Source organism: Hippocampus guttulatus, chromosome 5 (assembly GCF_054856545.1).
Source record: "Hippocampus guttulatus isolate MCC_2025c chromosome 5, RoL_Hgut_1.0, whole genome shotgun sequence".
Classification (NCBI taxonomy): domain Eukaryota; kingdom Metazoa; phylum Chordata; class Actinopteri; order Syngnathiformes; family Syngnathidae; genus Hippocampus; species Hippocampus guttulatus.
Genome location: NC_141265.1, coordinates 19,964,371 through 19,976,485, shown reverse-complemented (window position 1 = coordinate 19,976,485; position 12,115 = coordinate 19,964,371). Strand labels below are relative to the sequence as shown.

At 43.3% G+C, this 12,115-nt stretch overlaps 1 protein-coding gene across 1 annotated transcript in view; it reads left to right on the top strand.

The window, feature by feature from the left end:
- Nucleotides 1-2,949: 2,949 nt before the first annotated feature.
- tmem8b (transmembrane protein 8B) overlaps nt 2,950-12,115 on the top strand; it is a 36,274-nt gene continuing 27,108 nt past the window's right edge. Inside the window, exons 1-3 of the mRNA XM_086111854.1 lie at nt 2,950-3,072; nt 7,788-7,977; nt 8,930-9,137. Coding sequence (XP_085967980.1) covers nt 2,997-3,072; nt 7,788-7,977; nt 8,930-9,137 — 474 coding nt within the window. The 5' untranslated portion in view covers nt 2,950-2,996. The remainder of the gene's footprint in view (nt 3,073-7,787; nt 7,978-8,929; nt 9,138-12,115) is intronic.

Sequence of the window (12,115 nt, the reverse complement as noted above, 5' to 3'; positions counted from 1 at the left end):
GCGTTTCAGAAGAATTTTCTTCCGGAGCATAACCAGCTGCAATTTGATGGATTATCACATGGGGGCACTGTTGAGCCACAAACATCTTGCTGGAGCAAACTTGTGCGATTAAGTGTTTTAAGAGTTGTGTGAGTATTGGGAGTTAGTTGCACCGTGGAAACTTCTAAACAGGTGTCTGGAGAACAGAAACCCAGGTGGGTTTGTTTTTCCTTCCGCGCAAAGCATCTGTTTTGACTTCATTTTAAAAGAGTGCAAATATTGTGTCCTAACAGGAACGAATCGAATGCCGTGATGGTGCATGCGGGGCGCAGGCAATGTGTACCAGAGCTTTCTCCCCCACACGGTCAGTTTATTTGTCGAACTTAACACGATAACGTCACAGTAGTGACTCATTTTTTGTACAGCGGAACATTTGATGCAGCAGTGCGTTTCTGTTAGAAACTAACAAAGGCTGCTGGCTGTTGACAGCAGAAATAACTCAGACCCCGTGTGTGTGTGTGTGCTGTTGTGAGTGTGTGAATGCCACCCACAAAGCGCCTCCTGTAGCACCTCCGCCAGTTTTTAAAGCTGTTTTACCAGCCATCCGTTTTTTTCTCTTCCATCAAATGACCCTGAAAGGGGGGCATGGATAATGGATAAAGCTGAAAAGCTTCACATTTATGGAAATTGCAAAGGTTCACACATCTGAAAGAAGAAAAAAAAATCCTTGTTTCTGTGTCACATGCTTTTCCTAATGAAAGGAACTGAAATGCCCGCCCCCGCATGTGAACATTTTTACTCTAGTGTAAAACTGGAGTCACTCCGGAGAGTCCCCAGCTGATCGTTATAGTGCAGTGGTTCACGTAGCTGTCTCGCTTGCCCTCTGATAAACAGGGGACGCGTCCAGGGTGCAGTTCGCAACCCAAGTCAGCCCCTGCAGTCACCCTGCACAGCATAAGTGGTATAGAAAATGGATGGCTGGAATTTGAGTTCCATCTCTGTCGACCCATGATTCACCCCTCCATTTATTTTTTTTGCTATCTATTTTTTTTTTTTTTGCAGAATTCTGCCGACAGAAGAGCGATCACAGAGCAGCACCATTTACTAAGTCTGAGACAAATCCTAGCCCAATTCTTACAGCTCCTTCGTTGGCCATTACTTCATTCCCTCCGCTAAATTTTAATCACTGAAGGGAAGGGCCGAGCAGCATGTCTCATCTGTAGCCGAGAAATGTGCTCATATTTGCTTGCTAAGTGTGCAGTGTCATGTTTAATAGATGCCCCTCAGTTCAGCGGCTTGTTCGCTCCGTGACAAGAGTCTGCTCAAGACAATTGTGACTCATATTGAAGCAGCGGCCTAAAAATAATCCCGACTGCAATTCTGAGTCGGTCTCCACTTCTTGTAGAATGGGCGATTGTTGCGCAATAGTTTTACCTGTGGCTTTTCCCTCCAACGGTCTCTGCTCAATTTAACTATTTATGTTCTGATATAGGGGAAGGGTATTTGAATGTCCTGACCATTGCCTTATGTTGTAATGTGTTAATTAGTTAAAAAAAAAATTAAAAAGGGGAAAATAAAATAATCAGCTGATTTTGAAAGAGCTAATGAAATCGGCTGGTCAATTAATCGGTTGAGCCTTAAAAGAAAATGATCACCTGCCCCATAAGTGTAAACATAGTCATTAACTCATTCACTCCCAAAGACGTTTTTAAACGTCTTTTCAGACTTGGTCCAGAATTGGCTGGTACTGAATGAGTTCAAGACCCTGTAAAGTGAATTTGTTTCTAAATATGTGATATTATCATGTTATCATGGCTAAAATGGTACAGTGTGACACACTTAAATCTCATATCTCACTGACAGGCGAATGCTTGCGAATGTGGCAAATTTGGGATTTTCATCAGGGTTCGTTGCAAAGCTGTTCCCAGGCAGTTTTTACTGAAACCTTTTTTCTTGTCGCCAAGGAATTTTTGATGTTCAAGATTCGCAACGTTTGCAAGTATTCGTCCCTCAGTAAGATACCAGTTTTTGGAATCCAGCTTGACTTGTATAGCGGCTCTTGGGCGCCTCGTTGTGTGGAATGGCCCTGTGATGACCAGGTGGGATATATTCCATCCACCGGATGCTTTAAGCAGATTTATTTTTGTGGATCAAACATGTAGTGTAGGGCATCAAGATGCTTGATGAGGTTGCATCCATTTGTCCATGTCGCAGTAGTGGAATATGATTGACAGTATCAGTTTAGACTCAATCAACAGAACATGATCTATTAACTCATTCTCTCCCAAAGACGTTTTTAAACGTCTTTTCAGACTTGGTCCAGAATTGGCTGGTACTGAATGAGTTAAGTATTCTGCCCTTCTCAAGTATTTATACTTGCATGCATCCATTCATTTTCTTTATGGCTTCACCTCATTGCGGTTGTGGGTGACCTGGACACTATCCCAGTTGACTTTGGGTCAAGACAGCAGCGTACACACTGGACTGATCGATCACAGAGCACGCTTTGCATACGTATTGTTTGTATACACATTGATAGGCCAGAACGTGACGTATACGCGCACAATGTAACGTGATCCCTGACGAAGCCAACTCGTCATTGGTCAAAATGTGAGTCAGAGCTGTGAGCGACTTCACATTCCTGTCAACACTATTTTGCGGTTTCAACTGTCAACAATCGATACCCTCGCCAACTGCGATGAAGCCCATGATGAACTTGTCAGTGTGTCATCCTACTGTTGACATCATTGCTAGAAAACATGCGTGACGTGCCCGGCCGCCGCACGTCTCCGTGCGCGCGCCCTCCCCCGCCGACTGCCCAAAACAAAGCTCCCCCACACTCCTTAGCCAACCAGCAGGCGGCGCGCGCCCGTCGTCTGGGTGACGTCATGCGCTAACAGCTGGTCGATGAGCCAGGGAGAGAAAGGGAGGGAGGGGAGGGGAGGAGAGGAGAGGGGGGAGGATGTAAAAATGTAAAGCGGCAACAGCGAGCTGCACCGCTACGAAGACTCGGAAGCATGTGGAGGGTGGACTGCTGCCCCGTCACGAGGATGCTGCCCCTCATCGTTTACACTTTCCTCTGCGTTCTTGGGGGTGAGTGCACCGCTTTGTGTCTATGTATTTGTTTGAGACGGGAGGGAAGGCTGGGAGAGGGTAGGCGGGGGGGTTGTGGGGGTTCTCGCGTGGAGCTGTTCATCTGGTCCTGGTGCTGAAACGGTCCCGGTGAGCGAGCCGCTTGCCAACGTTTCACTGCATACTGCGTGGCGCGTTCTTTTTTTTTTTATGACATACTTTCATCGTCCCTCTTCTCTCTTCTGTGTTTATGGCGTATTGTTCAAGTTACTCATCCAAAAAAAAAGCCGAAGTGACATTAACAGTGAGTTGCTTGGATCAGATTGTCACAAGCTAAGTGAACTCCAAGGACTGCGGACCCAATTTTCTTTGCCCTCCATACATAGATTCAACGTCAAGGTGTGAGACCAAACATGTAACAAAGACATCAGCTATGACAGCATGCATACCTTTGTGTCCTCCCGGTCTTCTTTTTTTTTTTTCTGCTCTAGTAGGATGAAACCCACCCCCTTCCCCTCCTCAAAAAATGTCTGTCTGCACTTTGTTTTACTGCTTGGGATAACTGGGAAAGAGTGCTTACTCCTCAGTGACGTTCAATTATCTTGTGAAATGTGTTCTGGGTTCTTTTTTTTCCTGCTATAGTAGGATGACCAACTATGTGAATGAAGTTTTATATGTAATGGACAAAATGCCGTGTACTGTATACCTTGTATATTTTAATGTTGTTATAAAAGCACCACCCTGTATGGATATAAAAATATAAAAGAAAAATGTATCCGTGACCCATAGGCTCATTAACAATGTACACACTCAAAAATGATGGGTTGATTTTCCAACCCACTTGCTACTGCTGTGGATTTTGAGTCGATGGGGTTAAATATCAAATGCTGGGTAGTTTTGGATCGTGAGCAGGTTGGGGTAGATTTACACGTTGAAAAAAAAGGAGTGGGTTGTTTTCCGAACCCACTCGTTGTGTGGTTGTGGATTGTGAGCCGAGTGGCTTGTTTCAATCCGGATTTTTTTGGGAGGTGCACTTTCAGAGGAGTTATGTCCAAGTGGAACAGTTCACATCCACAGACATGCAGGAGCCATCTGTGGTGGCTACTATGTTATTTATTGATTTTAATTAAAGTTTTTATATTGATCAAAACTGATTGGGAAGTACTATAATACCCCCAAATGCTCTTCTTTAATACCACACATGAGCCTCTTTCGTATGTGGACATAAATTGGATAAGAATGTGATGCGAGCCAGTAGGTCTGCTTCTGTGAATCTGCAAAGTTGTTTTTCGTAACATTCCAAAAACATGCGTGGCAGGTCAATGGAACACTCTAAATTGTCTCTCAGTGTGATTGTGAGCGCAAATGGTTGTTTGTCTACTCTGCGATTGGCTGGCAACCAATTCAGGGTGTACTGTGCCTGTTGCCCGAAGACAGATGGGATAGGCTCCGGCGCGCCCGCGACCCTTGTGAGGATAAAGCGGATTAGAAAATGGATAGATGGATGTGTGCACGTTCGGTTCATAGGTAAGCTCCAGCCCACGCCTGACCCTCGTGAGCATAAGGCATTGATGGATCAGTTTAATATTTTGGTTAACACCAACCCAAGCTTTCAAATCGTGCTCTCATCCACTTGTGTCATGATTCTGTTTTTGTTTCGATTACGTTTGGTTTTGTTTCCTCGTGTGCTTTTGTCTTCCTTGTTTTGGTTTTGTTTCCACCTGTTCTTGTCATCCTTTGTGTCAACCAATCAGCTCCCTCAACCCTTTTGTTTCTTGTCCAGGTGTTCCTTGTCATCTCGTCAGTCTGCTTAAATTTAGTTCCCTGGCTTTAATACTTAAATAGTTTTCTGTTCAGTTTGACAGTAAACTAAAAATGGGAGTGGCTTTGAACAGCTTCAAGTGTTTTTTTTTGTTTATGATTATTATTATTGTTTTTGTAATAATGCACAGCCCACACCATCGATGGGAAATTTTCAGTGGGCAGTCAAGTGTTTATAGCCGGGCCATAAAATATTCCATCCGCAGGGGGCGTCAATCTCAGACAGAAGGGCATAATATCAGCAGTAAATTTCAAAATCTTTAGTCTGCACCAACCCCTGTCGACATTTTAGTTATTCTTTTTTTTTTTTTTTTTTTTTAGGAAGCATCACCCGTGTTTTTGCACACCGTCGGTCTCACTGGACATCTGAATTTTGTCATGCATTCCAATTGAAGCACAATTAGAGACAAGATTCTCTGGTCTAGCTCGCCGGGACGACTGGTAAATTTCCTTCTTATCAACCCGACGGCAGAACAAACGAGTCGACCGGGAGCAGGTGGCTAGACAGGAGGTGGAGTAGCAAGTTGTGGGCTGGCGAGGTCAGACGGAGGAAAAGGTGTGGCGATCCTAGATGGGGACGCAGCGGGATGGTGGCCGGTGGGCTGGGTTGAAACATGGAATCCGAAACATGGGTGGGTGCGTCAATCTTGCCCGAAATCATGGAGTAGAAGTGTGGTGGGATTGGTTGAAAACTCAGTGTAAGAAGGTTTATAATTGTCTTGTTACCTTCAGGGGCATAAGAAAACTTTGAAATTAGACAAGGTATCGGTCATGGAAAGGGCAAGTAGGGGCTGGAAATATCCTTATGCAGCTGGAACATATTTGTGTGTGTGTGTGTGTTATATATGTATCTGTATGTATGTACGTATTTGGAATTAAATTACCAGCTATGGTTCCGAGTGCTCCAATAGTTTCCTCCATCTTTATTTCGAGTCTTCAGTAAGTTGGTTGAATGGCCAGATTTTTTTTTCTTTTGGATGCTGACAAGTGAGAGGGAGTTAAATGTATAGGAAGCTCCCGTATGTAACGGAGCGCGAGAGCACAATAACAGGAGCTTGGAGCTTTATCCAGGATCAGAGTTTAGCTCTTGACAACAAGATTGCTTCATTCTCCCGAGTTTCTCGGGCTTTAGCAGTCAAGGTTACTTGTGAGAGAGCTGGTGTGTGCTTTATGTGTGGTAAATTTTCTCAGTTTCACAATCACACGTCAGAGCAGGCTGCTGAGTGTGGGCCTCGATTTTCCTCCCTCGACGTTCCGATGGAGGCCTCTTAGCATCCTTCTATTAATGTTCACAAGAGATGAAGTGCACAGAAATTAAATGTTGTTTTTTTTTTAACTGGGTTTTTGCCCACCTGCTGTCTGAGTTAAATGCCAGACCGGCTTGTGCGTATAATGTGACAGATTACACCTGTCGCTTGATCTGCTGCTTTTATATGCAGAGCTTCGGCTGGGTGTAATCCAAGGATTTAACATTTTAAGCAGGATGCCAGTGAGCATACATGCACACAGCTGCCTTTAAAAAAAAAAAAAAAAAAAAAAAAAAAAATCCTATAGTGGGGCTGTCCAAAATACAGCCCCACTGTAGGCTGGTGGTCCACGCTACATTTTTTTGTCAGTCTGAAGCATATAGTGAAAATATCATTTGACACGGCTCCCAACGCTATTTATATCCTCTAGAACTTTTTTATAGCTATTCAAAAATGTAAAGTATCTATTTTACAGTCATCCTTCGCCAGGTCATGCTTCACTTTTTGAGGTTTCATTGAATTGGGGAGATTTATTTTAATCTTGATTTTTTTTTTCATTTTGCAGAAAATGTCACAATTTTGGGATTGTTCCACAATTAATTAAAAAATAAAAAACAAGCCATGCAGTGTGGCTGTTGCAAAGCGTACCTCGTGAAAGTTGCTCGACTGCACATCTATGGTAAAGTAGGTCGCTAATTTAATTTAGCCTACCACTGCTAGCTAAGCAGAATGAATTGTGACCCCAATGCAATTTCAGTCTATTTATTGAACAAAGCTAACAAAATAAACACATGAACATATTCACACACATTTTGCCGTATTGTTTACCACAAGCGACGCCGAGTCGCACGACACAGTGGCTAACTAACCGTTTAGCCAGTTAACAGCCTGCCAACTCTCTACTCTGATTCATGCAGTCCCAGCTTTTAAAGTCACACGCATTCAGTCACGGTCACAGATACGTTACTGTGAAACGTGAGGGTGACGACCCTGAGTGGATAAAAATGACACCTCCACCTCACGTATTGTATTGGTATTATGCAGATTCAACATTTGTCCATCCATCCATCCACTCTCTGCATATCTAAATGCTAATAATAAATTTGGGCCTTTCTGAATCGGACATAGATGGCTTCTTGAGCACCAGAATTTGGTTTCATGACCAAACAGTAAACTTTGCTTTCAAAGGGAAGTGAAATAATTTTTTTGCGATATTCGTTGTATGTGCCCCCACTAGTGAAAACGTGGGATTCTGATTCATACTGCCTTTGTGGAATAAGACTTAAAACAGATGAACTCACCTGTTTTGATCCATCTCAGGGAGCCGCCATGATGGGAAATATCCCCCTCTGCTGTCAACCAAAATTATTATCAAAACTACCCTGCTCAACGTTGGCATTAGTGTCTAATACACATACATAGCACTGGTCGATATGTTTGTTTGTTTTTTTGACGCGTTTAATGTATTCAAATTGAATAATGTCCAACTATCCCTTGCGTCCTTCCTTCCACTTTTCTGTATGCGGCCCATGTAGGAAACGTTTGGACACCCCTGCTGACTAGGATTGCACGCATAGATATGACTATAGATAGTTAAAGCAAACCAAAAAAAAAAAAAAAACCCCAACATTGTCCATTTTCTCAGGCGTTGTTCTCTTTCCTTGGCAGATTGCCTTTTTGTGACTGAATACTTCACCCGAACGCCTCGTAAGCTCAGTGCTTTCAACTCCTTCGCCAGTGTGGAACTGTTCCACTTCAATGTGCCTGACGACACCATAATGGCCGTATGGAACCTCATTACCTTCAAGGAACAAGGCGGTACCTTCGGAGACAGCTGCCCCAATCGCAATGTCACTGTGTAAGTCAATTCCACTTTGTTTTTTCCCCCCCCAAAAGTGGTGTTTCGTTTGCAATTTTGATTGGACATGCTTTCCCTCGCAGAAGCCGATAATACCAGGCTCTATTATTTCTAGTAGGACTTTGGATTCCACATCACGGTGATGACACTGCTTATAACAGTGAAACCACAAAACGCGAGTGTCCAATGGCATGCCAACAATCCCGCTTTATCATCGTCGGGGTTCAGTTTATATTGAAAATCATCAGAAAATGAATACCAAATGTTGATATTTGAAATGGTACATTTTGAACGTTTTGATGACATTTGACTCATTTCGATATGTGATGGTTGTAGTCCTGTCTTAGCCGACCAAAACTCAAAAAAGTTTTTTTGTGAGGCCACCTAGCCTTGTTGTAAGCACGCTGCTAACGCCACAGAAGCCGTGCGTGCTGTTCATTTCGACACGCGGGGAACCGCGACAGGTCTTAAAATGCTACATTTCCCTTCACGTTCCAGGCAGTCACTCAAACATGGGTCACCATGACAATGCATTTCATTTGCTGACTAGCTAAAAATCCCTGCACGTTCGACACATACAGTCAACACATTAGCACAAAAAGCTAACTTTAGCCGGTAGCCAGCTAGGAACCAATCTCAACTCAAGTCAACTTCATTTGTAGAGGACTTTAAAAACATGTAACTCGGCTGCATACAAAGCTGCTGTGCTTTCTGTAAAGCGCAAACATAAAAACATAGTTTAAACAATAAAGCAATTACATCAAAACAGTAAACACACGAAAACAATGATGAGTCTCATGCTGGAGTTATGTGGAAAATTTTAAGCCTATGAAATTTATCACAAGCCGCTTGATATATTTCAAGAGGACTTGTTTGAGCTTAGCTTGGCGTTGACTGTGCAGGCGTCCTATTATTTTGGACGCATTTTTGAAAAATGCCCTGTGATTGACAGGTACTTCAGGTCCGGCGCTCCTCCGGTAATCAACCCCCTGAACACTCACTTCCCTCGGGATACGGTCGTCCCAGGATCTTTCGCGGTGACTCTGACCTGGACGCTCCCGAACCGAACAACGGGGGCGTTCAACGTGACCAGCCCGCTCCCGGGGGATTGGTTCCTGGCTGCGCATTTACCCAAGGATGAAGGCAAGATCTCAGTCAAGGTAACACTGAGAACAGCTCACATCACATCGATGGGGGTCGCCACACACTGAGCCATGTGCACAAATGTCATCAAAATATTTGACCACGATTGGCTAAGAGTAGCGTGTAGACCACATGTGTCAAACTCAAGGCCTGGGGGCCAGATGTAGCCCACCACATCATTTTATGTGGCCCGCGAAAGCAAATCGAAGATGTCAACTTTCATGATGGTGGCGAAAATCTCGACCAAAATGTCAAATTCTCATTTGTAACAAATAAGAGTGATACTGTAAGCATTTTCTTGTTACCAAACCCCTCATTCCAGTCATTTAAACAATAGGTGAATCAACTGTTATTCTTGACTTCTTTATATGGTTTCAGTCACAACGGCCCTCCAAGTGAAACCGTAACTAAAATCTGGCCCGCGACAAAAAATGACTTTGACACCCCTGGTGTAGACTAATGTGCCGCCTTCAAGATTATTTCTCGAGAGACTCCCCGTTGCAGTGAGTGTGTGTGTGAGATGCGAGTACCTGACATTATTTTTTTTCTGCTATTGTGCAGTGTTTGATGGTGTCACTCAATGCGCAGTGGGCCTTGAGTTGAAAAATCAACACTGTAGCTTTTTGGGTCCAGGCATTCCAAATCAAAATCAAAATCAAACGGCAATTAAACATAACTACACTCCTAAATACATTGGGAATCATTCTTTATTTGAGCGTTTCGACCTAAATATTCATGACCTGATCCCAATTTGTAAGCCATTGTTCATAACAACATGCAAATGCTAATTGTCATCTCCATGGGGTTGTACGCTCTGCATTATCTACAAGAAGCTGCAAGACGGACGAGTGAGAGAGCACGGTTGTGCTACAGTGAGGTAGCACAACCGTTTTATAACCGCCAGTAATGATGTCAAATGAATCCAGCTCCAAGGACAAAATTAGCCGTAATTGAATCATTTGTTGCTTAGTGACAGCTCAATCACAGCTTGTGGTCACTATTTTTGAATGTCAAGTCTCATGTGCTGATTCTTGTATTCCGCACAGCACGTGACCTGACTAATAGCAGAGTAAGAAGAAAGCACAGCAACAGGTAGTAGCCATAGTAACGGACGCCGCGCTACAAGAGGTTTTCATAAATAAACCATTGAGATTATTAGTCACCACAGCGCAGATGGCAGATTTGGGTTGATGATCTTTAATTTGGGATATTATAAACTCATTATCGTGTGTATCGTGCACAAGTGTCAGGTGTTTGTGCTGCGCCGTAGTCCCACTCGTACGCCGCCGCCGCCGCTCCTCTGGCGACTAAAATAGATCCACACTTGACTGCTTTTATGATCGGCTGTCATCGCCGCAGTGGCGTTCATAAAGCTCCGGAGGGAGGAGCGATTTAAGGATGCGGCTGTGCAGTTATTATTTTTTTTCCCATCCTATGTCTGAGCTTCGCTTTGACCGGACCCAGGTGATGGACGGGGCTGCCCCTGTTGACCAAAACAATCTCCCTTCCCCTCCCGATAGAAACATAATGATGCGGAATGAGAAGCGTTATTGTCGAAGCTTGCAGTGGATTAAAAAAAAAGAAAAAAGAAAAAAAAAGGATAGAAAGTTGCTCTGGATCTTTCTATTCACCCATCCATATACAAATAAAATGAGTGCAAATATGAAATATGTCTAAAAATGAGCGAACTATTGGCTTTCTTTTTATCAACTGTTTTTAATTCCTGAAATTCCATAACCCCGACAATGGAGGGGAGAATTACTGTATCCTGTTAAAAAAGTGTTCTGACGGTCTCACAATATCGCAGCTCGTCATAAACGTATCGCCCGTGGTGAATGGAGGTTTCACTCGATTCCTTGCACAGCCTCAGGTTCCCCTCTGGCCACTTGCCTTTTCTTCACCTGGCGGGGGGGGAGACAAGAAAAATCCTCACGACTGATGTATTCAGAGAGATTAGTATTCTGTCTTGTGCTGTGGAAACTAAAGAGGCAGAACCGTGTCCGAGGAGTTTTTCTTCATCTCATCGCGTCCGTCGACGTGGTCGCATCAAGACCAGCTGATTTCCATTGCAGGCAATTTACCTGCTGCCGCCCCTGTGTTTGTTTGTGCTTTCCTTTGTGGTCTCCAGCGGCCCATGTAAAATACCCCGCCAGAACACAAAAAAGAAAAAAAAAAAAGTCATGAATGTCATCGGAAATTGCCCAAGACGCGCAATTGGTTCTGTTTGGAGACGCCAATGACACACGGCAGAGATGGAAAACTCCTTGCAAGGAATAATGCCTGGCGGGAAAAAAATCCCGCCAGGCAAGGAATAATGCTTACACGCCTGCTTGCACACACATATAAAGTGTAATAAATCCTGCGGTACTCATCTGTAATATGGAAAAAAATGTTTGCAGGTGTTGTTAGTGCACACTCGATGGCTCCTTGTACTTCATATGTGTCATTCATTTTACAGTTTCAACCTCATTGACTAAAACGTCAAACGATCAAACTTTTGCTTGCAACACACACACGCACAGCAAGTGATGGCTCTTAAAAGACTTATTGTATCTGTTTGAAGCACATTGTAATTATTTCACAGGGAAGTGATATTAAAGTAGGAATTGTTGTTAAAAAATGCTAACGATACCAAAGTTACTTATATCTCAAAGGACCCACATGACACCCATACTGCCTGATTGAATATCATGACGAACATCAGTAAATGCTGAACAAATAAAAAAATATACACGAGTGTAAAATTGTCCAGAAAACTATTGAAAAAACCAGCACATTGTGTTTTTTTAGAGTAGAGTAAAAATAGCTGGTTCTAGAGTAACATTATAGCTTAGTGTGCTAACATTAGCTGCAGGGTCTGCATGAGCAAGATCAGAGTTGTTGTTAGGTCACATTTCACGTTTCCTAGTCATTCACGTTTATTTCATTTATTTTTACAGTTTCAACCTAATTGACTACAACTAGCCTGGCACATAATGGTGCCATTTAATACTGT